Raw genomic sequence first — 26,397 nt, 5'->3', positions numbered from 1 at the left:
GCCTGTACTGCCACTAGATGACTTAAACAGATGAGCTGTGTGACATGGAAACCTAAATCAACTGGGGTTACTACTAAAGATCCTGGAAATACCCACGACCCTTCCCCTGAATGCAAGACGTTGGTATCTCTTGTATTACAGAGAAGTGTTCCACAGTGTCAGCTAGTTTGAGAATATTATTGTTAAATCTGGGGTGGTGGAGGCAACTATGACTGGATATGTTCACAATGAAGCCAATTTTAGATGAAAAAAACCCATAAAAATTATTTGCACTGTGTGGCGTAGGTATTATTATCTGGATGTGCATTGTGAAAACTTCGTTTTCTTGTTATGTGACCCTAACAACAACAACAATAACAACAACAACAACTTGTGGAAAGATGTAACAAGAAGGCTCACATTTCCCTGTCCTCAGCCAGTCTGAAATAGAGATAATTAGATAATTTGCTTCTTGACTTCAGTGTGAAATCAAAACAAATTTCTCCAGTGTTCTGAACATTCTCAGTTGCTTCTCCCTCCCTTTCTTCTTCTCATTTCTCCCAATTGCAGGTGGGACACATTATCTTTGGCCAGTCTAAACAGTGTACTGAAGTCAAACCTTTAAGTTTTTTCTTCCTACTCTTTGTCATTTATTTTGCCTTGAATAATCAATCAGCTGTAGTGATTTATATATTTTTTGTTTCTCATGTTGTGACTCAGATATTTTAGTTTTCTACATTTTATGTGTTATATGATTACTTGATCTTTTTAACTTTTCTGAAAACCTGTTTGTGGATCACTTTCTGTCTCCAGGAAATTCTTAATATCGTGCAGCAAATCTACATTTCAAGTACTTTTTAGTGGTAGCTTCTGTTAAAATCCATAATTCCATGCCATACAGTAGAACCAGGAATATATAACACTGTGCAATGTACATTCTCTAGAATAATTTTAATTTTTTCCCCCTGCACTTTACATTTTTCAACTTTTAAAAGCTGCATTGGTTTTTAACTTTTAACTTTTTTGACTTTTAGGGCACAATTATGAACCCACTGCTTAGTCAGTCAGATTCTAAGGAGTATAGTAGTTCTTCTCTGCATTTTAGTTTTAGAACCTCCTTGGTTTCAAATCCTCCTGTGAATCCAAGTTATTTCTCCTGCCGCTTCTTTGCATTTCTTGTAAATTCTACTATGTATTTTGGCAGTTTCTATTTGGGTAATATGGGTGTCATACAGATGGGGCAAAAGGAGCAGCCAGATCACAAAGACCCGACGCCGCAGCCCTGAGGCCGGCAGAAGTGTTTTTTCCTGCTCCTTTTCCAGCTGGGTTCACGATGCCTTAGGCAGACTTGGTGCACTTTCAAGACAGTTTGGGGGGTATGCAGTTTTGGGCCATACTAATAATCAAACTGAAGCAAATGTTAGCATTGGTTCCTCTTGTATAAACGATACTGAAAATATCAATTAAACCATCTTCACTTTACTATTTCTGCAAAAACATCAAGTTAGGGGGATTGTCAGTTTTATTAACTCAGTGCCATGGCCAAGTCATTATTTCCTAAGATAGCAATAGTTTCTCGAGCCAGTGTGCTGTAGTGGTTTCAGTGTTGGACTAGGAGTTTAGACTATGAATCCACACTTGGGCATGGAAATCCATTAGGCGACCTTGGACAATTTGTACTGTCTCAGCCTAAGAGTAAGGTAGTGGCAAATCCCCTCTGAATAAATATTGTCAAGAAACCCCTATAACTGCACCACCATAAGCCACAGTTGACATCAAGGCAACCAACAACAATGACAATAGTTGTTTGTCTAAAAAAATAAGGGAAAGTTCTGCGCAAATAAATTACTGATTCCTTCCCTTACTTGTTGGAGACAAAAGGTTACATCCTAAGGGGTTTTTTTCTTTAGCTGTGATTTCTTTGGCAAAGTCAAAGCTGTGGTCTTGGCCAAGGTCATAAGATCAGCTCTAAGGAGAGGGAGAAGTCTTGGTTTAACAAACACCCAAAATACTTAATTCATATGTTTGAATGGGCTTGGATTTTAACATCTAGTTTGAAACCATTAACTCATTTTTCAATTGAATGTTTCCATCATATTGCTGGTCAAATCTGAAATCATTGAATAAGATCCCTAAATGGTTTTAACTGGATATGAAAGAATTGTGGTGACATGACTGAGCCCTTTAGCTATCTTGCTTATCAGAGGGGGAGGGGGAGGAAAAGCAGCTGGTGTTATGAGTCTCTTGGGACCTGTTAGAAAGGAATGAGTGTAGTCAGCTTAGCGCCATTCTCTTCTTACTTACTGAGTTGGCAGACCTCATACTCACTGCTGGACATGGACAGCAGTCCAAGGATTGCAGCAGCTTGCTTCATTTTGCTTTCTGTTGTTACTGCAAACATCCAGGGTTTCATTGCTGCTTTGACTCTTGATACAAAACTCATTGGGGAGCAACATTATTACTGCTTTGTTTCTTGATATGAAATTTGCCTGGAAAATCTTGTGTCTGTGAGTTTGAGGGAGCTTGCCAATAAACTTTACTTAGCTTGCCAACATCTTCTGAATTCTTTCCTAAGACAAGGAGTTTAGAATAAGCAAGGCCATGAGAAACAGATTTTTCAGATTCTTGCTCTGTTTTGATTGCCTAATTAATACTATAATTTCAGCAGAATTTGTTAAAAGATAAGGGGGCTGGCCCTACTGTTAAGCAGAGTGAGATAGTGGCTTCAGGTTCTGAAAAAGCACCAAAAGTTTAAGTTAGTTTATTATTGCATTTTAGTGCCAGCGTTGAGAAGAGGCATTTGTGGGATGGTGGTTTTTGTTGTTGTTGGTGGTGGTGTTGTTCATTTGCCAGAAGAATTTGCTTGGCTTTCTTGGGTCTGGGTGCCATTTGAAGCTTGTGCCAACCCTGAATCTTAAAAAGGTTCATGTTGTACATCATCATAATAACCTTAGTAAGTACTTTGCAGTCAGACCCAGAGGAACACCAGGCACTTTGTTGACCACGTGTCTAGATATTTGATTACACAGTTGCAAGGCTTGGGAAAATTACTGTTTGGACTGAAACATCTAGTATTCTCACCCTGCGTGAGCAGTGGCCAGGCTGGCTGGAGGGTTCTGGGAGCTATAGTCCAAGAAAAAAAAATCTAAGTTCTGGGCAGGTGCAGTATTTATTGGGCTGCATGCAGTCTAATGCCTAAGTGAAGAAAAGCCTGATACATAGATTGCAAGGTTGGTTTTTTTTTTTTTTTTGCAGACTGTTTACTATTATTCTGTTGTTTTACAGACCAGAAGCTAAAAGACAGAGATGTGTTTAAGGTCACTCATTCAACTTGTGAGATAGATTTGAGTGTTATGTCTTCCATGATTTGACACCGACATGTTTTGCATTATCATGCATTCCACTTGGAACACTGCAGTAAGTGTAGGTATCAGAAACAGAGGATCTGAAGGAGAACATTAAGAGAAAAACACACTCAGCTGCCCACAATAATATACTAGGCTAATGGTAGAAAGAAAATAGGACAAGATTGCTAGCTATTCCTATGCACTTTGCACACTCTTCTAATTTCATTTTAACATTTAAACTTTTGTGTAACATATATTAAATGGCTCTTACCACAATAAACCTATTTTTAGTTTTAATGAGAAATAAGATAAAGTCAGACAGACATTTCAATGACTTTTGACTATTGGTGTTAATAAATTTTACTCTTTGTTTAGCAACTCGTGATGCATTTACCAGATAAAAGACTTATATCTCCATGACATATTTTACTGCTCCAATTCCTTAGTAGATATCACCAGCCCAATTTTCTTGAAAGTTCTTTCTTGGATATTTGGATATCTTCAAGTGTATATTATGTTTTAAGCAACTCTAGGCTTTTCCAGATTGGTTTAAAGATGTGTGAGTTCTTGCAATACAGCTCTTTTCATTTTCCCAGATTTTATTGGGGTTTGCAGTAGTTGTTGCCTTTGTACCCATTTGTCACCTTCTTGGAGGGGGGGGGGGGGGTTTTTTTTATTTTTTTGGTTGGGGTTTTGGGCATTTTCCAACGCCCCCCCCCCCCCCCGGTGAGGCATGGTTTGCTGAGGTGGTAATATCTTTTGATATGGGGCCCATGTAATGCAAATTTTCACCCTCTGGTTTTTTTTTAAAACTCTCCACCCCAAGAGATATAGTGCCACACTGTCAAACTGCTATTTCACTTATGTACTATAAGAATGTGGATGCATCCGCTCTGCAGAAATAATCTAGTTGGATATCACTTTAACTTCAATGGCTCAATGCTATGGAATTTTGGGATTTGTAGTTTTGTGAGATATTTAGCCATCTGTGTCTGAGAATTCTGGTGCCACAACAAATACAATTCCCAGAGTTCCATAGCACTGAGCCATGGCAATTAAAGTGGTGTCAAACTAGATTATTTCTGCAATGTGGCTGCAGCTTATACCACTATAACTCTAAACATTAAAAAAAAATACAGGAGGGGGATACTTTTTTGGCATGGCAGGTCTCAGAATTTAAAAGAAGTCCATTAGAGGAGGTGAACCAAATGTTGCCATAAAATAGGCTAGGATAACTGAAAATTTGATATACACAGTAGCCCCTTCTAATTTACAAAGGATCCGTTCTGGATCCCCTTGCGAAAATGGTGACTTGCACATATTCGAGTCCCATAGAAAATAATGGCACGTGCGCAGGGGTGCACCGCCATTTTATTAATTGCCACTTGTTCCTTCCATGAAAAGCAAGACCGCAGATTCCAAGTCCACAAAAAGGGAGGGACAACTGTATTTCTTTAAACCCCCCTGAGAATTACAGCAACAAATACCATAACCTCCGGATGTATTTACCCTGGCTAAAGGATCCCTCAGTTTGGTGAGAAGATGTGGAAGAGTGTTTATCTTATATATTCATTGTGTCTACGTCTCCAGATGCTATTTCTTGGAACACTGCAAAAAAATGGGAGGAAACGCTGTGTGGTTAGTTAGAAGATCAGTGAAGTATCAAGCACTCTGCTTGTTGGATTCCACCGAGTCACAATAAAAAGGCAGAAGTGACAAAGGCTTTCTGGGACTGTTGTTATATCCGGCTCCTATGTCCATCTCTCCCCCAACCTGGTGGCCTCCAGATATCTTGGACTACAACTCTGTCTGTGCTTAGCCAGTATCCATTGCGTATCCATATCTGCTGTCTGTGGATGGTGGGAGACCAGCAATTTAGAGAATGGTCCCTATGTAACATAGCATAATGAGTTTTCAACATGTAGAACAGTCCCGTCTAGGGGGATGTGGTCAGTTTGTAAAAGAGAAACAAACTTACTTCTGTTTACTCCATTCCATGAATGATCTGTGAGAAACACTATGTGCCCTGTTTGAAGGAAGATGATAAAGGTAATAAACAGAAGATTTTAAACAACTCTTTGACCTCACAGTATAAAGAATTCCACTGGCCCTGAACTGAAATGGTTTACTGTTATTGTTTCTCTCTCTCTCTCTCTCTCTCTCTCTCTCTCTCTCTGTGTGTGTGTGGGAGAGAGAGAGGGTAGGTGTAGATTTGGGAATTGTGGGATAAGAGAAAACAGTGTCTTCCTTCTTTGTGGTCTCTGTGACTCACATAAATGTGTCTTTCTATACCTGTGCAAAATGTTCAGAACATTCTAGATCTTTTTGCAAGAGCGCACCTCCTCCACTGCACATGTTTGGAACCATTCACTCCAGTTTACATGAGTTTCTTTGTTGTCCTCCTCTCTCAGAAAAGCAGCATTTGTGGAATGCTCTGTCTCTTTGCTGAGTGTACGCTAGTTTTTCCTCTTGCAATTTACAAAATGTTTATAGTTAGATAAATAGATAGTTTTATTGTTTTGTACTTTTCTATATATTTTTCCCTCAGTGGTGTTGCCTCTCCCTAACAACCAGGCTTTTATAGCTTCAAAATCTTTATTTAACAAATGTTCTGACTGTGGAACAAAAGTACCTCTCTTGATTTAACATTCACCCAAGTGCCTTCATTGTTTTGAAGAACACCTTAACATCACTTCAATTGTTTAGCTTTCACCTCTCAGAGTAGAAAAACCAGAGTAGCTAAACTGCATGCATGGCTTTGTTATTATTTGGTCTTTCTCCCCAAGAACTTTGATAAAAATTAACTGCTAAAGATCATGACAATCTTTCAGAGACCTCCTCCTTTGACATTATCTCAACCAACACTTGTTCCATCTAAAAGCTCAGATATCATTGGGGTCCAATCTAGCGCAGTATCCAAAAGCTCTGGTCACATGTCTGAGATGATATAGAACCATTGCTTCAACAACTTGCAGAATTGAGCTGCTTCGGTAACACAGCATCTTCCACCTTCAAAGACATTTAAGCTAAATGACTGTGTCAAGTCTTTATCAATAGAATGTCATCTGAATCAATTGACTTTATCAGATCATGATCTTCCAAGATCTAAAGGTCTGAAGATCAAGGAAAACAGATAATCTGCAGTGCATCTGAAGAACTGAAAAAGAAAGAAAAGGAATTGTAAAGGATGAAGAAGAAATTGGTGAAAGAAATTCTATCCAGTTTTTATTGGTTATCAACTATTTCTCTAGTAAGATCTAGCATGGAGTGCGTTAATATACAACCATCTCCAGCAGTCCATGTGACCCCAGAACCAGAACTGGAATCTGTGAGTCTGGACTAGAGGAGATTCATTATATGTCATCACACTCAGAAGGTGAGATTTGTGGAGAACCCTGTATTCTCCCCAATGCCTTAATCCTGAGCAATTTATAGTTCCTACACTGACAGGGAGCACTATTGACACCAGTTCCACCCCAGATCCAGGTCTAGGGAGCATACTCCAAGATCACATTACTCTGCCTATGTGTTTGATTGTAGAACCATGCTTAGGAGTAAGTATTCAAGGTCATTTTCCTGTGCTTTGGAGGGAGGACTACCTGGTTTGAGAGGGAGATCTTATAGATATATGGAGCAATTTACCATGTCTTCTGTAACACAGTAGTCACTACAACCAACCTTGGTACAAACCTTAATACCCATCATAATACTATTCTTCACACCAGAGGAGGGCAACCAAAACGATGAAGGGTCTGGAAACCATGCCCTACGAGGAGAGACATAGGAAGCTGGCTATGTTTAGCCTGGAGAAGAGAAGGTTAAAAGGTGATATGATAAGCTTGTTTAAATATTTGAAGGGATTTATATTAAGGATGGAGCAAGTTTGTTTTCTGCTGCTCCAGAGTATAGGACCTGGAACAAGAGATTCTATCTCAACATTAGGAGGAACTTCTTGACAGTGACAGCTGTTCGACAGTGGAACACACTCCCTCAGAGTATGGTAGAATCTCCTTCCTTGGAGGTCTTTAAACAGAGGCTGGGTGGCCATCTGTCTGGGGGGCTTTGATTGAGAATTCCTGCATGGCAGGGGGTTGGACTGGATGGCTCTTGTGGTCTCTTCCAGCTCTATGATTCTATAATCTCCTGATGGTCACTGATACTCTAAATCTCCATTGGGTAATGTGAAGTCTTTCCAGTCCATTAAATCAGAATAGCTGCAACACTTATATGAGAAATATTGATGCCTCTGGAAGAAGTCACTAATCCAAATACAGACCCCTGCATCTATCTCATGCTGCTGTCCTTGTTGCGTATGATGCAGGAGCCATGGCAAATGGTCTGTTTCTCCTTCACTGAAGAAAAATGACAATTTCTTACAGAGTGCAAGAAAGGGGCTCTTCTATCCTCCTCCACCAAATTGATCATAGTAGATGTGACTTAAGGACAAGCCAAGAACAAGCCACACTCAGCTACTTCTGAAAAGAAGGCAGATGAAGTGGGGGCACATATTCTATTGCACGGCTGTCCTATCACTGCAAATTTCAAACTGTTAGGATTCTATGGCTGTATACCAACTATGCCTTTGGGAGAAGATTATTTCCTTTTCTAAATAACCTCTCTCCTGATCAGAAATAATTAGCTCTGATCTATCACACAGAATTTTGTTATTTAGCAGCCCAACAAATAAACACAGCTCATCATCCAAAGCATAGCAAATGCTCTGGCAGGGCAATAGCCTTCAGGTAACATGCAGGACTATACCCAGTGTCCATGTTACTGTTGAAGATGACCCATTTAATGGGGATTATTCAGTGCCAAAATAGATGACAAGTGAGATTGCCGTGATAAGCTTCATACCAGGGCCAAATGACTTGGTTTCCAGTCATGTGCTATATCACAATATAGATCTAATTAAAAGTGGAACTGATCTCAACAATCTACACAGTGTTCTAAGACTCTTGTCTTTAAAATTTTTTTATCCATCTTCTGAAGCATTGACATCTGCTCAGTGTTCTTATAATCAAGGCAAGTAAAAGTCACCTTTTCATTCTAAAACCTTTGGCAACACAAGACACTTTAACTGCCCTGCTCATTCCACTTACCTTATGTCTTTGATCCTTTTATTTGGCAACAGGTTTCACCCTTATGTCCATCATTGGCAAATGGGTCCTGTCCATTATCCAGCATGGTTATGCAATTGAGCTTCATACTTTTTTGAATCTTTTTGAATCTTTATTCTACCACTGCTTGCTTCCTGTGATTTGCAGAAAGGATGAACTGTATCAATTTGGGATACTTCTGCTTTTTGTCTCCAGAGCTCCATGTGTCTTCACCAAATGCATGACTATAGTGGTATCTCTACACAATGGGCATCATTGTCTATCCTTATAGAGGCACAGATTAATAGTATAATAATTTATTTATTATGGTATTTATACCCCGCTCTTCAGCCCTAAAGGCTCTCAGAGCAGCTTACAATTATTCAGTCACATTAAAAATAAAATGACCATTGGTAATCATAATCAACACAAAAATAAAAAAGATATAATGAAAAGCAAAAGATGGTGAGACTCCACATTGGTGGCCAAGACTAGACCAGGTGCCAGCTGTGGACAGCTAATGAATTACTTATATCAAAAATAAGAGTAAAACTCAAGCAGAAAAAAAGTAATTGTTCCAAAATATGATCTCAGCAACATATCAACAGAATTTATTGATAATATAAAGAACAGATTTGCGCCCCTAAGTGTAATAGACCATGAACCAGAAGAACTGAAGCCAGGGACATAATAAAAGAAGAATACAGACAGAAACATTCAACAGACAAAAAGAAAAAGAAAGAGAAGAAACCATGGATGATAGAGACACAAAAGACTGCAGCAACTATAGGACCATAACATTGATCTTTCACACAAGCAAAATTGTGCTCAAAATTCTGCAACATAGACTCCAATCATACATGGAGAATGAAATCCCAGAGGTCCAAGCAGAGTTCAGGAAAGGAAGAGGCATCAGGGGCCACATTGCTAACATACGATGGTTAATGGGGAGCATCAGGGAATTCTGAAAGAAAATCAGCATGTTCTTCATAGATTGTAGTCTTGATGAGAAATCTGTACTTAGGATAATAGGCTACTGTCAGAACAGAGTATGGAGAAACAGAATGGTTCCCAATTGGCAAAGGGGTCAGAAAGGCCGCATCTTATCACCCTACCTGTTCAACTTAAAGGCAGAATATATTGTAAGGAAAGCAAACTTGAACACAGAAGGAGGAGTGAAAATAGGAGGAAGGAATATCAACAATCTAAGATTATGTAGACGACACCATATACTAGCAGAAAACCCTCACAGACCTGGAACAACTACTAGAAGATCAAGGAAGACAGTGTAGACTGCTAAACTAAAGAAAATAAAAATAATGACCATGCAGAATGTACACTAATTCAAGCTGATAGACAATGAGAAATAGAAATAGAAAAGTTTATCGCAAGGGGGCAAAACGTCCCCCGATGTGTTCTAATGAGCAGGAGCGCGGGCGTGCACGGAGCGTGATGGAACCCGTGGGGCCCAGAACGCTAGTTTACCGCACGGTGGAACGCCGCCGCTGCCGCCGGGCATTCCCATCGGGTTTCCGATGTGTCCAGGAAGCGCCATTTCTGGGAACGCTTTTGAAAACTGTTCCCCAGAAAATGGCGTCCTGGAACACATTGGGAACCGATGGGAACGCCCGGCGGCAGCGGCGGCATTCCACCGTGCGGTTAAACTAGCGTTCTGGGCCCATCAGGTTCCCATCATGCTCCGTGCGCCGCCTGCGGTGCTCGTTAGAACACATTGGGGGACGTTTTTGCCCCCTTGCGATAAACCTCAGTAAAAGAGTTCTCATACCTGGGATCAAACATTGATAGAGGTGGGTACTGCAGCCAGGATATCAGAAGAAGGTTAAGAATGGGGAGAGCGGCTCTGAAACAACTAGAAAAGATCCTAAAATGCAAAGATGTACAACTCAGCACAAAAGCTAGAATCACAAAAGCCACTGTATCCCCTATCACCATGTATGGATGTGAGAACTGGATAGTTAAGAAACAAGAAAGGAAGAAAATACAGTTGGTCCTCTGTTTTTGCGGAGGATCAGTTCTGGACCCCCCTCTGAAAATGGAGGCTCGCGCATATTCAAGCTCCATAGGCTTGAATATGTGCCCCATTGAAAATAGCAGAGGTCGCCCCTCGGGATTTTTGAGGTCACGGATCTGAGATCTGTGAGTTAGGAGGGGGAACTGTACATTCATTTGAGATGTGGTACTGGAGGAGAGTGCTGAGGATCCCATGGACAGCTAAAAAGAGGAATAAATGAGTCCTAGAGCAGATCAAGCCAGAAAACTCTCTGGAAGCCAATATGACAAAACGTGGGCTGTCATACTTCAGACACATCATGAGAAGGCACAACTCACTGGAAAAAACAATAATGCTAGGAAAGGCCAAGGGAAGTAGAAAGAGAGGAAGGCCACATGCTAGATGGATGGACTCTATTAAGGAGGTCACAGGTATGACTTTACAGGAATTATGCAGAACAGTGGTGGGCAGGAAGTCTTGGAGATGTCTCATCCACAGGGTTGCCAAGGGTTGAGGTCAACTCAAGGGCAGTAGGATGGAGTTATTGGTAAGAAGGTATCATCATTGTCATCATCATCATTGCCATCGTTTTATTCATTTATATCCTGCCTTTCTCCCAATATAGGGATTTAAGATGTCTAACAACATGTTAAAAATACAAATTAAAAACAATATAAAAGGAATGAAATAGAAATATAAACAATTTATGAAGTTAAAATACTGAACTTTAAAAATGTTAAAATATCTTAAAGCACTGTATACAAACATCAGTTGTGGCTTGCTGGGGAGAGAAACTGAATCTCCTTGCAGGAGAGAGAAAACACATCCAGGTGGAGGGGGGACCCCAAAGCAGAGGTGAGGGAGGGGGCAAGCCTCCCTGAAGGCTGGGGGATTTTTTTGATGGGGAACAGACTCTCCAGTAATGATGACCTGGCGTAGTGGGGGAAGCATGCGCAACTCCCTTGGTGCTGCCCCATCCTTTTCCTCCTGAGGAAGGAAGGATGGGGGAGGAGTGTGCATGGTGAAGACATGGTGAGGGAGGAACTGACCAGGTGTTATCCCTCTTCTGGGGTGACACCTGGAGCGGCCCACACCCCCCACACCCCTCATGATGCCACTGTCACAGGGGGCTTGTCTTTGTCTTCTTCTAAGGTTGAGAGAGTGTCACTTGCCCAAGTTTTCCCAGTGGGTTCCTACTGCCAAGTGGGGTTTTGAACTCTGGTGTACAGAATCATAGGAGCTTATTGCTCTGCTTAAATAACCTGATTTAATAATCTGAATTCAAGCCTAAATCAGGAGGCAGCCAGGTCCTACCACAAGGATTTTGTCGTCGAAGCTGCCAGGTGAGTACAGCCCGGTTACAGCCTGGGTCCCAGGCGAGCTTCGGTGGCCATTTTTCCAAGTCGGAAAGCTCCCGGCTTCAAAATAAGGCTGTTGGAGCTCACTTGGGAGCTGGGCCACTGCCAGGCTGTACTCGCCCAATGGCTTTGGTGGCAAAATCCTTGCGGTAGGATCCAGCTGCCTCCCGATTTAGGTTTGAATTTGGATGAGGTAAACTGGATTATTTAAGTGGAGCAATAATAGATATATTTTATGCTTGAGTTTCTTTGTTGAAATGTATCCCTTTAATATTAACAGTAATTTTCCTTCCAAGTTTTAAATACAAACATTAAAATACAGAGAAGCAATGCAAAGATAGCTTTTCTAGATTTGATGAATATTACCTTGAATGCACCTGGTTTTGGAAGCTCACAAATCAGTTTCCTGCATTCCTCACCAATCCCTTTGGGAACAAAGCTAAATGTGGGGATGTGCAACCTAGATTCTTGTAAAACATTTCTTGGTTGAAACTACAGTATTAGCTTGTATTTCTATTGACATGTGATAATTAAGCATGTCAGTTGCAATACTGCTGGTTAGGCCTAGCTAAAGTAGACTCCTTGAATTAACTCTTGAATGGCGAGTGAACACATAGATAATTCCTGTTAATTCAATGGGTTTATTCTTGTTGGATTAATAATAGGATTTAGGATATCATTTTTTGAAAACTTCTCTTACAAACTAGAATTGCTATGTTATCGCCTAGCAACTGTTGGTAATAACAAAGTCCTGTAATTTTATATTACTTTTCCCCCTCCCCATAGCAAAACCTGCATTTTAGAGAAACAATCCTCAGTGCTGCCAAATTAATGAAAACATTTAATGTTTGAAGATTTCCTTTTATTTTTAGCCTTGCAATTCAAGTAGTCTCTAGCGGGGATTCTTGCAGTTTGTCATTACATAGTTTCTGTTAATTCAAAGTGATGGGAACTACTCATATTTCAGTGTCAGGAGGAAAGCTTGGTATTAAGGGAACATGAGCAATTGGAGATAGTTTATTTTCATTCCACATGCTTGCTTTGTCCTGTTAAGTCCCAACTTCCTTTATGCACCCTCATTTTAACCATGACAGAAATGTGAGATAATGCTCTTGTTGACATGCAAGGGCTGCTGAGCAAAAAATGGAGTCATTGTTGATCAGTTTCAGCCTCCTTGTTAGTGAGTTTGATTAAACAAGGGTGCACGTTACCCAGCTTTAATTATCGCTTTTAATAAGCTTCATTTCTTCCTAGCCAGACTTCAGTTTAGTTTTCCACTTTCCTCCCCACCCCTTGTCTAATTGAAAATAGGGGCCTAGACAGTCGCCCTGGGATTTCTGCATGAGGAGCTTTCTCACTTGGCTGGCATCTCCTCACTTAGATTGTGTATCTATAGCTGTATCCCCTCCCTTCCTGGTGCCATATAGATCTCTTTCTGCAGTCCCGCAGGGAAATGACTCTACCAGTACCCCTCAGACAACTGAAAAATCCTAAGAAATATTAGCACAGAGTTGCTTTCCCACATCCTCCTGGTAAAAATTCTTATGCTTTAAACACTATGTAATTATCTATGTGACAGACAATTTCGACAGTAAATATCAACTCTGATATGAATCTTCTGTCTGTTTGCTTCAGTGCCAAAGAAAGCCATTGTGGTTAAATGTCTTATCTTTCATGCATCTGTCGAAAGAGCCCTGCTACACACACACCCCAACACACCAACAAATAGTAGTGGCTTTAATTTAGCCTTGAATGAGGGAAGAAGAAAAGGAGAAGATGGGAGTGTGTGTGTAGGTGTGTTTCTATTAACTCCTGTTGCAGCTGTTAATTTGATTAGGGCTATAAATGAGCTTTCTGATAAAATGCTGTGTGGGGCTGTATGTCTGATCTGTGGGAAAGGACAATGGAGGAGTAAGCAATCTGCTCCTCCTATGGGTCATCCTGGATTCATGGGATTTCCAGACATGTCTGTCTTGTAATTGTCCGCCTCTCCCCACAATTTTATAATTTTTGTCAGCATCTCTTTCCACACTTAAGATCCTTTTGAAAAAAGAACTTTTTCCTTGAAGCCCTTACCATCTCATTGGTCTCCTCATGCTCCCTCTCTTTTGGATGTCCACATTCCTTAACAGTCTTGCTATCTGGTTTCTCAGTCTCACAGCAATAAAGGTTCAGGGAAATTGATGTGTTCATCCAGCAGTTGCTCAGCTGCCAGGATATGTTTACACTACAACTTGGAAAAAGGACGTTTTGGGACTAGCCATGATGGCTGGGAGATTTTGTGTGCTGTATTTCTCAAAAGGAATTTTACCAGGATCTGGTTCATGTGTTGTTCTCTAAGCTTGCCATTGGTGAGCCATATCAAAGGAACAAGAGCAAAGCAACTGCTTGAGATGTTCTTCCATGGCTGCTAAGAGGAGCCAAGATGGAGATGACTATCTTATTTGTCAGAGCTTTTAATCCATTTGCAACACATGAATTACTTGTACCTAGTTTCCTTCTCAGTGGCTACACTCAGACTCTGGAACTTCTTTCCTAGAGAAGTTAGACTGGCACCTTCCTTGCAGAAGATCTTTTTGTTTTGGCAGGCCTCTAAGATTTTTGTGTGCTGTGTTGTTTATATTTGTTTTTCTTCTTTGTAATGGTTTGTTTTTAACTGCTTTTAATTTTAATGATAGTTTATGATAGTTATATTTTGAACTTATGTACACTGTATTTTTTACATGTATCTGTTTTAACTGTTGTAAGCTGCCTTATCCTAGACTGGGAAAAAGTGGGATGATGATGATGATGATGATGATAATAATAATAATAATAATATCTATAATCATGGTGCATTGTGATTGTGTCTTAATAATGCTTCTATTGTAGCATAACTAACCTTCGGTTATTTTTTATTGTTGTCTTATAGATGTGATTTTTCTGTTACTGTACTTATTATTACTTTTCTAGATCTGGAATGCATTTTTATCATTCCAGATGCAGTGTGGAATATGTGAATCCACTTCCTTAATTTTGCATTTAAGATCTTTATTTTATTTTACTTTTTAAAGTATTTCGATATCACCTTCAAGCCCACAAGGGCTTCTGAGGTGATGAACAAATGAAAACCAATTAAAACCATATGATGAAAACATTTTTAAAACACATTAAAATATTCTTTGAAAACTCCTAAAAGCAGTCTTAAAGTAATCCTAGAACCCATTTTCGAAACAGTTAAAACAGCAGTTTCAAACACTGAAGGTCATGTGGAACAGCACTGTTTTGGCTGCTTGTCAGAAGTGTATTAAAAGAGTTGGGGCCAGCCTATCTTCCTTAAGTAGAGTGTTTCATAGTCAAGTCACTGTTACAGACAAAACCCTGTTACATGTACCCACCAACCTAAGTTCATGAGGTGTTGGGACATAGAGCAGTACCTTTTTTCAACATCTCAAATTTCTATCAGGCTCATATGGGAGGAGGTGGTTTTAACCATTTGATCTACTTTTTTCCAGTGACTGTAGAGCTGGAACAAGAGAACATGTCAGCAAAAGAGTGTTTTTGTATTACTTGTGTGAATTATCATTCTCATCATTACTGTTGATGATCATTACTGCTGATTACCAAGTATGATGAACAACCTGATTACTATTCATAAATCATACAGATTGTGTTCTCACTACACATCACTCTAAATATAACAACCATGTTGTATTCTCTGAAATGCTTGGGATAATGTTCTCCATCTCATCCAAACCATTTCATCTAAACTCTTCCAAAAGGCAAGAGGCTTCTCGCTTTCAGTGGCCCCTTTTCCAAGAAAAGCCATATTATTAGGTTTGGATTATGGCCTCTGAGGGACTGTATGAAACATGTGTTTTGCTTGCCGTTTGATGTCTGCTTCACTGCAAATAATAGTTCTTTAATAAGCATACTTGTTCCTCACTAAATTGCATAATTGCTTATCAGATGAAAGTTATCACAAAAATAAGGCATAATAGTTATTCTCTGAAATCAATATGATGTGATCTCCCTTTTGTAATTATTAAAAGTTCCTTATCTCATGTCTCTTGTAAAATAAACCTTTTCCCCTCAAGAAGAATATTTAGAGTGTGATTGTAATGCCTTCATTGTCCCTATGTTATGGAGCCCACTAAATTCCACCTGATCTGGCCATGTCAGTTACAAAAGGAGACTCTTCAGTTCTTCAGACTGATCCAAGTGAAAGGATGATACCCATGCTGAAAGAAACCTCTTTGTTTCCTCATGTTGGTTCTGGCATGGTCTGTGCAACCAGGGTATACAGCCAGAATTTTCCACAATGTCTCAGAGCCCCTGAGGTAAATTCTCAATTCATGTAGAAGATGGTACCCAGTCAGAGCCAGCCCTACCATTGAGCAGACAGAGGTTGCTATTGCATGTGCCAGATACTGAGGGAAGGTACACAGTGGCACTTAAGCATTGGAGGACAAAAACATGAATGTCCCAGAGCCTGTTTGCATCTCCTGCCCTAAGGTGCAGTGATGCTGCCTTTTCACCAGTGTTGGAGGAAGATACAGTGGCATATCTATTTGGCTTCTAGACATGAAATGATGAAAGGAAAGGGTCCTCTTCTCCTTTGCCTCAAGGAAGAGACATCTCTAAGAGGTGCAGAGCATATGGACCATACCAGGTGACATCTCAGAAGAGGAGGTCGCTGGTGGGAAAGGACTGCCTTCTGGTGTGAAGTGTACTGCTGCATCTCTTTGTGAGTAGACTGAGACTCCTGGAGAATGAAGGTCCTGGGATGGACCTGGTCTACCCTCTTAGAGATTGCAAAGAGGCCAGCCAGGATGCTGGCAGCATCCTATGGTAAAATCTTGGAGGATTCTCCCTTTTCCAAATGGCTCCTGGAGCCCTTCGTGAGTTGTAAACAAGGCGAGTATTCTCCCTTTTCCAAATGGCTCCTGGAGCCCTTCGTGAGTTGTAAACAAGGCAGGCAAACCAGAATGGCCTAGGATATGGACAAATTTCCTTTGCATTACCTGGTCCATCTACCCTTTAGCAGCAAAAGCATCTTCTCATCCTCAGCATCCTGATCTATTCATGACAGACCAGTGCCCTGGGAGGTCCAAGCTGCAGGAGGGCCCAAGTGTCCAAACTTTACCCAGCAAGAGCTCCAGGAGTCTGCTCAGGAATTCCATCCTATCTTACTGAGGGAGCAAACAAACCCCTGGAGCACTCTCCCTTTGCTGATGGCACCTTGACCCGATCCTCTTTAGAACTTGCAAATCTGTCAGGTAGTAACATCCTGTTTGGATTACTGTAACACACTATATATGGGGCTACCTTTGAAGATTGTTTGGAAATTTCAGTTGATCCATAGAGCTGTGGCCAGATTGTTAACTGGGGCTGGATGCAGGAAGCACACAACTCCCAGACTGCAACAGCTCCATTGACTGCTGGTCTGTTTCTGGGCATAATTTATAGTGCTGATTATGACCCATAAACCCTATATGGTTAAGGTAGGGGTTATGTGAAGGACCATATTGCCCCATATGAGCCTGGCAATCCTTTGAGATTTTCTGGGTAGGCCCTTCTCTCTGTCCCATCACCCTCACACGTCCATCTGGTAGGATTATGGGAGAAAGTCTCTTCAGTGGCTGCTCTCAGTCTCTGGAACTCACTGACTAGATTGTTTAGACTGATATCATCCTTGCTATCCTTCTGTTTTGCTTGTTGTGTGCCTTCAGGTCATTTCTGATGTATGGCAACCCTAAGGCAAATGTAACAAGGGGTTTTCTTGGTGAGCTTTGTCCAGAAGGGGTTTGCCTTTGCCTTCCTCTGAGGAAGAGGGAGTCTGACAGTGTGCTTCCATGGCCCAGCAGGGATTTGGACCTGGTCTCCAGAGTTGTAGTCCAACACTCAAACCAGTACAACATGTTGGCTGTCTTTCTCTAGACATGTGAAAACCATTTTTGCTCAACAGGCCTTTGAGGACTGATTACTTAAGGGGGAAAGGGACCTTTCGTAATGAACTGTATTATTTATTTGTTGTTTTATTTTTATAGTCATGCTTTTAACTGCTTTTAATTCTATTGTTGGTTTATAATTGTATTTTTAACTTGGAATCTTTTTTTTTTAGCCTTATCTCTTTTAGTCTTTGAATCCTGGACTGGGGAAAAGGCAGAATAATAAACAAACTGACTTGATGCTTATGGGTGGGAGGTGGGGGAAATAACCATAAAACCATGGTTGTAAGTCTTCCATCACTTATGTCCATATATTTTCAGTGATCCTTAGCTGACCTTAGCTGTCCTGGGGAAGATGGTGGCTGTCTATTATCTCATGCTTTCTTTTTTCCCTCCACATTGCAGTCTTGGGGACCAGTTCTACAAAGAAGCCATAGAGCACTGTCGCAGCTACAATTCCCGGCTCTGTGCTGAACGTAGTGTCCGTCTTCCTTTCCTCGACTCGCAAACTGGTGTAGCTCAGAATAACTGTTACATTTGGATGGAAAAGAGGCATCGGGGACCAGGTATAAACTTGCTTACAAACTGTGTGAAGGCCCTACTGAATTCGCTTAAAAGATACTTTTGAGTTTTGGAACAGCCACAACCAGTGGCCATTCATGCTACACAAATATTAAGCTATATTCCACTTCAACTGCCCTGTCAACATCCTATGGAATCTTGGAGTTTGTAGTCTGGTGAGGCACTAACTTTACTTTTTTTTTTGACTGAGAATCCTAAATGCCCCTCCTGAAACTACCAATCCCACAATTCGATGAGAAGTTGCCATGGCAGTTAAAGTGGAATATTGGACTATAATTATTTAGTGTGACTGAGTCCCTGGAAAACTTGCCTAGAATGATTGACTTGAAAAGGTTTCTTTTAGGCAACTACAATGGATGAGTAAGGCACAACATTCCTCTACTTCTGCTCCCTGTTAATAGAAATGATTGGTAATAGATAAATCCCTCTACAGCCTACAAATGCAATCTCAACTTAGTTCCTTTAATTTTATTTGTGGCCTGGTACAGACTGCTGCCAAACTGTGTGGTGTCCCTCCAGAGTAAAAGGAACCTGAAAAAAATGGGTTCTTTTTCTGTTGCTGGGCAGACGTCATGAGTACGCTAATGGTGCACTCATTACATAAATGACGTACAGCTACATGTATATGCTGTGCGTTGCTTACGTCAAAATGGTGGTGCCCATGTACATGGGACGTGGCCATTAGTCCGCCACCATGCTGTGCTAGGGTTAGGTACCATGCAGTTGGTGTACGGTCCTTAACCTTAGAATTGGCAGCGGCACGGCACTTTGGGACCGTCTGTCATGTGCCTTTGTCTGCTGCAGAAATGTAGTTGAAAAGCGACTGCTTGACTGTATGGGAAATGGTCTTTAAAAAAGTTGAAAGGGGGAATGCACTTGTATATTCTTATTGATATACCTGGAAATAATTAACTTTATTTCTTAAAAAGAAATATATATTAGTGATGAACTTATCTTTTTAAAGATACAATACTATTATCTAGGGCTTGTCTACATTGGTAGTCATCCCATAGAGGCTGCAACCCAGGTACACAATGTTCCTCAGGGTTCTCAGGCAATGTGGGTGTTTCTCTGAAAATCTGGAGAAAAAGAACACCCCTTTTCCTTACATCCCTGGAAATTGGCAGTGGGGACATCCATGTGGCTGGAAATACTCTGCACTATAGGACAAGTGATCATCATAGGACCACCTTTTTCTTCTGGATTGCTCTGATCCCTCTATAGTGAATGTGGCACTATTAGAGTTGCTACTGGTTGGGAAATGGTGCTATGGTTATGGGTTATGGAGTACGGTGCTTCCCACTGGTGAAAACAACTTCTTACTTGAGAAAGAGTTTGGAAAAGTTTGTTCTCTTCTTAAATTGACCATAAAAAATAACAATACTTACATGAGTAATGTAAGTGGGGGAAACTAAACATTGTGTGGAACCAGACCTTGGAAGTAACTGGTCAGAAATAACTAGTTACTTGTTATGAATTCCTTTCCTCAGTAATGAAAGAGACATAACTACATAACATAATTTTAAAAGAGATAGTTCCAGTCTTTTTGCAGTGTAGCTGTAACTTTTAGTTTCTTTAATAGTTAGAGGGCTACAGTCCCACAAAATGATGGTGGAGGAGGAATATCAGATGGTTCAAGTAGTGGCTTGTGTTGTGTCTCATGTTTTATTGTAGGTGCTGATATTGGGATGAGACAGACAGGATGAGTGTGTTTTGTAATCCAGGCCAGTGGTTTTTTTTTAAACTAACAAAAGGTAACAATTTAGATACTTATGAGAAACAGGGAAATACAATTACTTTTGAAAATTACGTCTATTAAGATAACTATGGTATGTGTCTATCTGCCAGGATTATAACAGTAATTAATTATTTTTAAAATTCAAGCATTGAGCTGCACATGGTATTTCTGATCCCCCTCCATTTTTTAAACCACAAATGGTGTGGGTGCAGGCTGTTTCAGAGTCAGAGAAAAGTCAAGAAAGGAGAGACTGCTAATTTTTTTCTCTTCTGATCCATTTTAGAGAAAAATGTCTTTACCAAGTAGCTTTTTCACCTGCAACAATAAGAAGTGGAGAAACTGTAGGCTCCTCCAGATGGGATAAATGTATTAGGAGAGTGCTGTTGTAAGTTCTTAGTTTTTTAAAAAAATATGCAAACAATGGCGGGTTATAGACCGCCACTTGGGACGTCTGCAGGACGTCCCATTTTAAAAAAGGGGCGTCTCTTCTAGACGCCCTTGGGTCTAATACGGACTCTGTCCGTACAATATTGCGCCGGCCGTTCCAAATGGCCGGCACCATCTTTACGTATCGGACGCTGTGTGTCCGAACGTGTCGCGGCGCTAATGACGTCGCGAGTGCGCCAGCGGTGCCTCGCGATGTCATTAGGGCGCCACAGAAAGAAGCTCCATTTTGGAGCTTCTTTTTTCCTCCGTAAGGGAGCCGCGCGGTGTGGCTGCGACGGCTCCCTTACGGAGCAAACGGCGGCCGCAGCAGACCGCCTCAAAGCGGCGGTCTATAACCTGCCAATATTTCTGTTGCCCTGAATGGTTTTTGTTGCTATTTCCAGCACTGCCTGCAACATGTTATTCCTGCCCGTGATTTTAATTTCTTTTTAATTCCAAGACATATCAGAACAACAATAATAACAACAAAAATCTTTATTTCAACTCCTTAAAAATGTCTTAGTGGGATAGTGCATCAGAAGATCAGTGAATCAGAGAAATGTCACTTTTGCATTATAGGATTATAACTTTCATTTAAAAAAGAAAGAAGGAAAGGAGGAAGTAATTTGCCTTTGAAACCATAGGACCACTAAACCAATCATGCGCTGTTCTTTTTTAAAAAACACAACTCTTTGGAAGAGCTCTAGTGCAGATCTACGAATCCGTTACAAACAGCCCCCAACAAGTGGACACAGAGAATACAATAACCAGCAAGACCCAGGAATCTATAATGACAGTTTGGAAGAGCTTCACCCCCTCCCCTTTTGTCCACTGGTTCAGCGAGCAAAATATAATTTTAGGGTGGCTGTATTTGGGATGAACAAAAACTGCAGAGAAAGGGTTAAGTAGTCTCTCTGTCTGTGTTCCCCTCATATAGCCTGTTCAGGGTAAAAATCAAACAGACACAAAGGAAAGAGTCCACATAATGTTTAGCTTGAAGCTTGCACCTAAGAGAGCTTTGCTGGAAGGGACAGATGTAAATTCTTCATGTAGCTAATTTAATGTCCTGTGTGTTTAAAGAAATTGTTTGGCAGGTATGTCACAACATGGTGATCAGTTGATGAAAACGGTCACATCCACCCTTCCACCATCTAGTCAATTATTTGACAAATGTCTATTCTGGTTCCCACAAATACTGGCAATCAAATTAAATGTCCACAAATAAGTTCTAACAACATTTTATTTCTTTGTTATTGTTGGCCATGTTGTAAAAAGCTATCTCCCCTTTGTTCATCCTATTGCTCCATGTTGTATGTAATATTGAAAATAGTGGTCTTTGGGACTTTCTTTCTCCACTCTTTTCTCTTATATGCCATTAAGACAATGGGGGTTTAAACAGTGTAAGGGTTTCCTGGATGCCTCTACTTTATACTTACTGACTATCTAGAACTTTCCCCATTTGCTCAATCATCAGTTGTATTGCATGGTCATCAATGTATCTATGTAATCACACCATGTGGCCACTGAAACTGCCAGGTCACACAAAGACTCCCACCCTCTCCCCCCACTTCCTTCAAGATGGTGAGTCCTAGCTCTGCTGAACTCCTCCTTTATTTGAAATCTTCCCTGAGCAAGTTAAGGCTAACTTGTGTGTGTTTGCTTTGACTGTGCATTGCAAAGTAACTACATATTTATGGATTTTTTATCCACAGATTCAAGCATCCATGGCTTGAAAATATTTTAAAAATACATAAATTCCAAAAAGCAAACCTTGATTTTTCCATTTTACACAAGGGACAATATTTTACTACCCCATTGTATATAATGGGACTTGAGCAGCCATGAGTTTTTGTATCCATTGGGGGGGGGGAGTTCCTGGAACCAAACCCCAGTGGATACCAAGGGGCCACTGTAGTAAATGTTTTAATTATTAAATTTGTCTACTGCCTGTTTGCTGAAACTAGTATCAGAGGGACCCAAGAGATTAAGCACTTTCCCTAGCAAATTCAGCTGAAGACTAGCTCTTAATTGAACAAGTTGTCATTTCTCTCTAAAATGGAATGAATAACCAAAAATCTAACTGTAATCCAAAAGGATGGATTTTTTTGCTGGTTGCCAGTCCACATTGTTTAACGTGTAGGAGGAAAGGTTCTACTTCAGTAACAAGAAACTAGCATTTTGCAGACATCTCAGGCCATTTCGGGGTGAGACTGGGGCTAAGAAGTCAATGCATTGCAAGAACATGACACAATACTCTTGGGAATGTAGCACTTTAAAGTGAAGGCTAAATATATATAACTACATATATATATCAAAGATGTCAAGCATTAGAGTATTAATCAGGGATTTCTTCCTGGTTATGCTAGTTTACTAAATATTTGCTCAATACAATCATCTTTAGCCACATAATTTCCAAAATGGCATAGTCCTAGGCAATGGGAACATATAACTGGGCTCCAAGTTGACTTTCTTCAACAGCGGCACGGGCAAATTTGTGAGTAGCACTGAACCTCATAAAAATTCCCTTCCATTCATTCTTCTCATTGGCTTATATATGATTCTATTTAAAATTTATTCATTACGCTAACCTCCTAACCTGCAGTAAGAGGCAGACCCAACTTCCAATTTTATTTTATTTGTTTTTGGGAAGAAAGTCACTTTTAGAAGAGAATCACTTTTCTAGTGTGTCAGCTTGATTTTCACTGTTCTCTGAACAAAGGTTGTATCTCATGGCAAACAGTTCAGGGTTAATTTCACACAATACTGCACATAACTCCTTTCCTCTTTTCCCTTCCTCTCTCCCCAGCCTTTCACTCTAGCTTTGAGTTATGACTCTTCTCCACTAATGAGATAAACAACATAACTCATTGTGGGTCCTGCTATTTCCTTTATAATCAAATGGTTAGAACCTTCTGTGGTTGCCCTATAAGGCACTGAAATGCAAGACAACTCAGGAGAAGAAAGAAGACCAAAGAAAGTGTAACAAAAATCTGCTTTAATTCTCAAACATGCAATGCCAGCATCAGAGCAGGAAGAAGACCTGGATAGATGCTTGGAAGTTGGAGCAATTAGGATTGAGTCTTTAATGAGTTGTCTTGCACATTTTTGGTAAGCCAAAAAACAAAAACAAGCAAAAAAGCATCTAAACATTACTTTGCAATGGGTAGAATTACCCCCCCCCCATTCAATGGATTCTGCTTTTGAAGACTGCTTGAGTAATACACCCCTCCCATAAGTTGGACTGCAATAGCATTGCTTGTTAGCAGACAGCCTTGTCAATTAGGAAAAGAAATGCAGGTTTTTATTTTTTTTTAAAATGTAGGGCATTTTCCATCCCTGTTGTGCCTCTTTCTATGCTAGCTGCTGGGGTTATCTGTCCAGTCAGCTTTTTTTTTAAAGTTTGCAAGCTTTATGCTTGGTAGGAAAAAGAATGGGTGGCAGAAGTTTGCCTCCCCCTGCCCCTGCTTCTATTTTTTCCCCCTCAGGAAGTATAGGTATTCAGTTGCAGCAACAAAAACATGAGACAAAAAGCCTAATCCCACAACCCTCTGATTGCAGCCTTCATCTGTTTAAATTAATTGGAACAATATGCCAAGTGGGACTGGCAGGTGTCTTTGCACCCTACTATAACAGGTGCTGTGTTTGACTTTATTTTTTCATTATTGTTTAATTCTTCTAGATCAGTGTTCTTAAGCTACCAACTGCTTGTGCTATTCTGACTAGGGAACTCTTGCTCCTTGGCCTTCAAAAAGACGCCTCTCTCTGAGTCTGAGTGACCCAATTCTTCATTGATGAATAACACTGTAAAAGAATGTAACTCTGTGTAGTGTAAGGCTGCATAAACAGTGCTTTCAAACTGAGAAAGAAATTGTTAGAAGCCATTTATTTTGAGGACACTGTATTTCCTCCACTCTTGAAAGGGTTGTTGATGCTGCTGCTGTTATGTGCCTTTAAATCAACTCTGACTTATTATCATAAGATTTTCTTTTGGACAAAATGTATTCAGGGGAGGCTTGCCATTGCCTTCCTCTAAGGCTGAGAAAGTGTGACTTCTTCAGGGTCACCCAGTGGTTTTCCATGGCTGAGTTGGGAATCAAACCTTGGTCTCTCAGTGTGCTAGTCCAACACTCAGACCAATACACTGCACTGGTTCCTCAGAGGGATGTTCTCTTCACAGGCCATAATATTTGTTCCTATTTATGATTCCACCTCCAGCATAGCGCCAATCAGAACTGACACCACAGCTTTGCAAGACCAGGTATTTCTGAACATTTGATCACAACTCTTGGAAAGAGAACAGGTGGAGGAAGAAACTCTGCAACACCATTCACACTTTTCAATCCACTTCATGTGTCACTTTAGTTTAAACTAATCAAGTGGGAAGGTTCATAGTGATGAGTCAGCTCTTGCTTTCCACTTGGCATGAAGTGTAGTACCTCCTTCTAAAAACTGCTGAATGTCCAGAAATGCATTCAGAGGCTATTCCTAAACCACTCATTCCCTTAGAGGAGTGGTTCTCAAACCTTTTACCTTGGGACCCCTTCTACATCTACATGTGAACATTGTGCTCAGCGTAGCATATAAATAAAAATATTTTGTTTGTTTAGTGTGTGCATTTTCATTTGCACTTTTATGTATATTTCCATTTTACCATTTAAAAAATGAATGAATACGAAGAACAGGGAATGATGCCAAGACTGGCTCTAAAAAAGAAGGTAGTCATAACTTTGTGGCTTTTTATTACTGTAACATTTCCCTGTTTCATGAAGAGAGTTGTTACCCACGCCCAGCTTGCAACCCCTTTTTGCAGTATTATTAACACAAGCAAGGTCTCCCTGGAGTTGTGTGTATGTGCCTTAGTATGGGTGCTATCCCACAAAAAGATCCCTTCCTTTTCTCTTGGCTTCTTTTTCTCTTTCTTTCACTATGGGAAGTTTGCTTGGATTTTTTTACCCTATGACAAGAGACAAGCCAAGGCTGCCAAAACTTGAGGTGGCAGAAATGAATGGCAAGACTCACTCCAAGGAGGTGAGGAAATAGTCCTAACCCACTGGCAGTGGTGGCTTCTCCTTATGGGCCATGCTTTCTTGGGAGCCTGGCTCATCCAGTAGCCCAGTTGAGCTAGGCCCTCATCTTCACTTTTTGGAATCAGCTGGGTCCTCTCTTTGAGATAGGGTACATGTGTATTGACATGGGTATGAGGGTGGAAGCCAGACACCTGCAAAAATACTATGATTGTTTTGAGTAAAAATTGTACATCACTGATTTCAATAGAAAACAGCATTTTCTGCACAGGAATTAATATTTCTACCCTGAAATATTATTTTACACACAGATAATGCTATTTCTTGCACTGTAAATGCTGTTTTCTGTGCAAAACAAGCATGTGTGAATTTTGTGCAGAATAAGTCCAGAATTGCAAATAGTCCTTCAAAAATGGTGTGGTTTTTGAAGGCTTTCTCACAGCGGGAAGAAAATTGCTGAAATTGTTCACTGCCACTTTCAAGAGGAAACTTAGAAAAGAATTATATCCCTAATCCCTGGTAGGTTCCCCTTATTTCTTTTATAAAATTATATTATCAGATACACCTACTTACCCTGAAGACATTAGAATCCATCTGATATTGGAAAATTAGCAAGCTTGAGCCTGGTTAGTGCTTTGATGGGGGACTACCAAGGAATAACAGGCGCTGTAGGTATATTCAGAAAGCAGATGGCAAAGCACCTCTGAGTATTCCTTGCCTAAGAAAACCATATGTAATTCATGACATCATCATAAAACATCAGGTAACTTGGAGGCATATGCACACAACAAGATGCAGTATGCAAAGGGATCTTGTAGCACCTTAGAAACTAACTGAAAGAAAGAAGTTGGTAGTGTGAGTAATAAGCACTTGTTCTCACTGAAGTGGTAAAACCTGAATTGT

General features: G+C 40.4%; 1 protein-coding gene across 10 annotated transcripts in view; it reads left to right on the top strand.

Moving 5' to 3' along the window:
• Positions 1-26,397, top strand: part of DPF3 (double PHD fingers 3) — a 278,546-nt gene that overhangs the window by 94,354 nt on the left and 157,795 nt on the right. For 9 of the 10 annotated variants that reach the window (XM_042445680.1, XM_042445751.1, XM_042445718.1 and 6 more), the window contains exon 2: positions 18,130-18,290. In XM_042445680.1, the coding sequence (XP_042301614.1) occupies positions 18,130-18,290 (161 nt within the window). Of the gene's footprint in view, positions 1-3,101; positions 3,210-18,129; positions 18,291-26,397 lie in introns of those variants that run through there. The other variant, XM_042445759.1, reaches the window with a different exon arrangement.

This window comes from Sceloporus undulatus, chromosome 1 (assembly GCF_019175285.1).
Source record: "Sceloporus undulatus isolate JIND9_A2432 ecotype Alabama chromosome 1, SceUnd_v1.1, whole genome shotgun sequence".
NCBI classification, from domain to species: Eukaryota; Metazoa; Chordata; class Lepidosauria; order Squamata; family Phrynosomatidae; genus Sceloporus; species Sceloporus undulatus.
The sequence above is the reverse complement of the archived record's forward strand: the minus strand, read 5'-3'. Positions and strand labels throughout refer to the sequence as shown.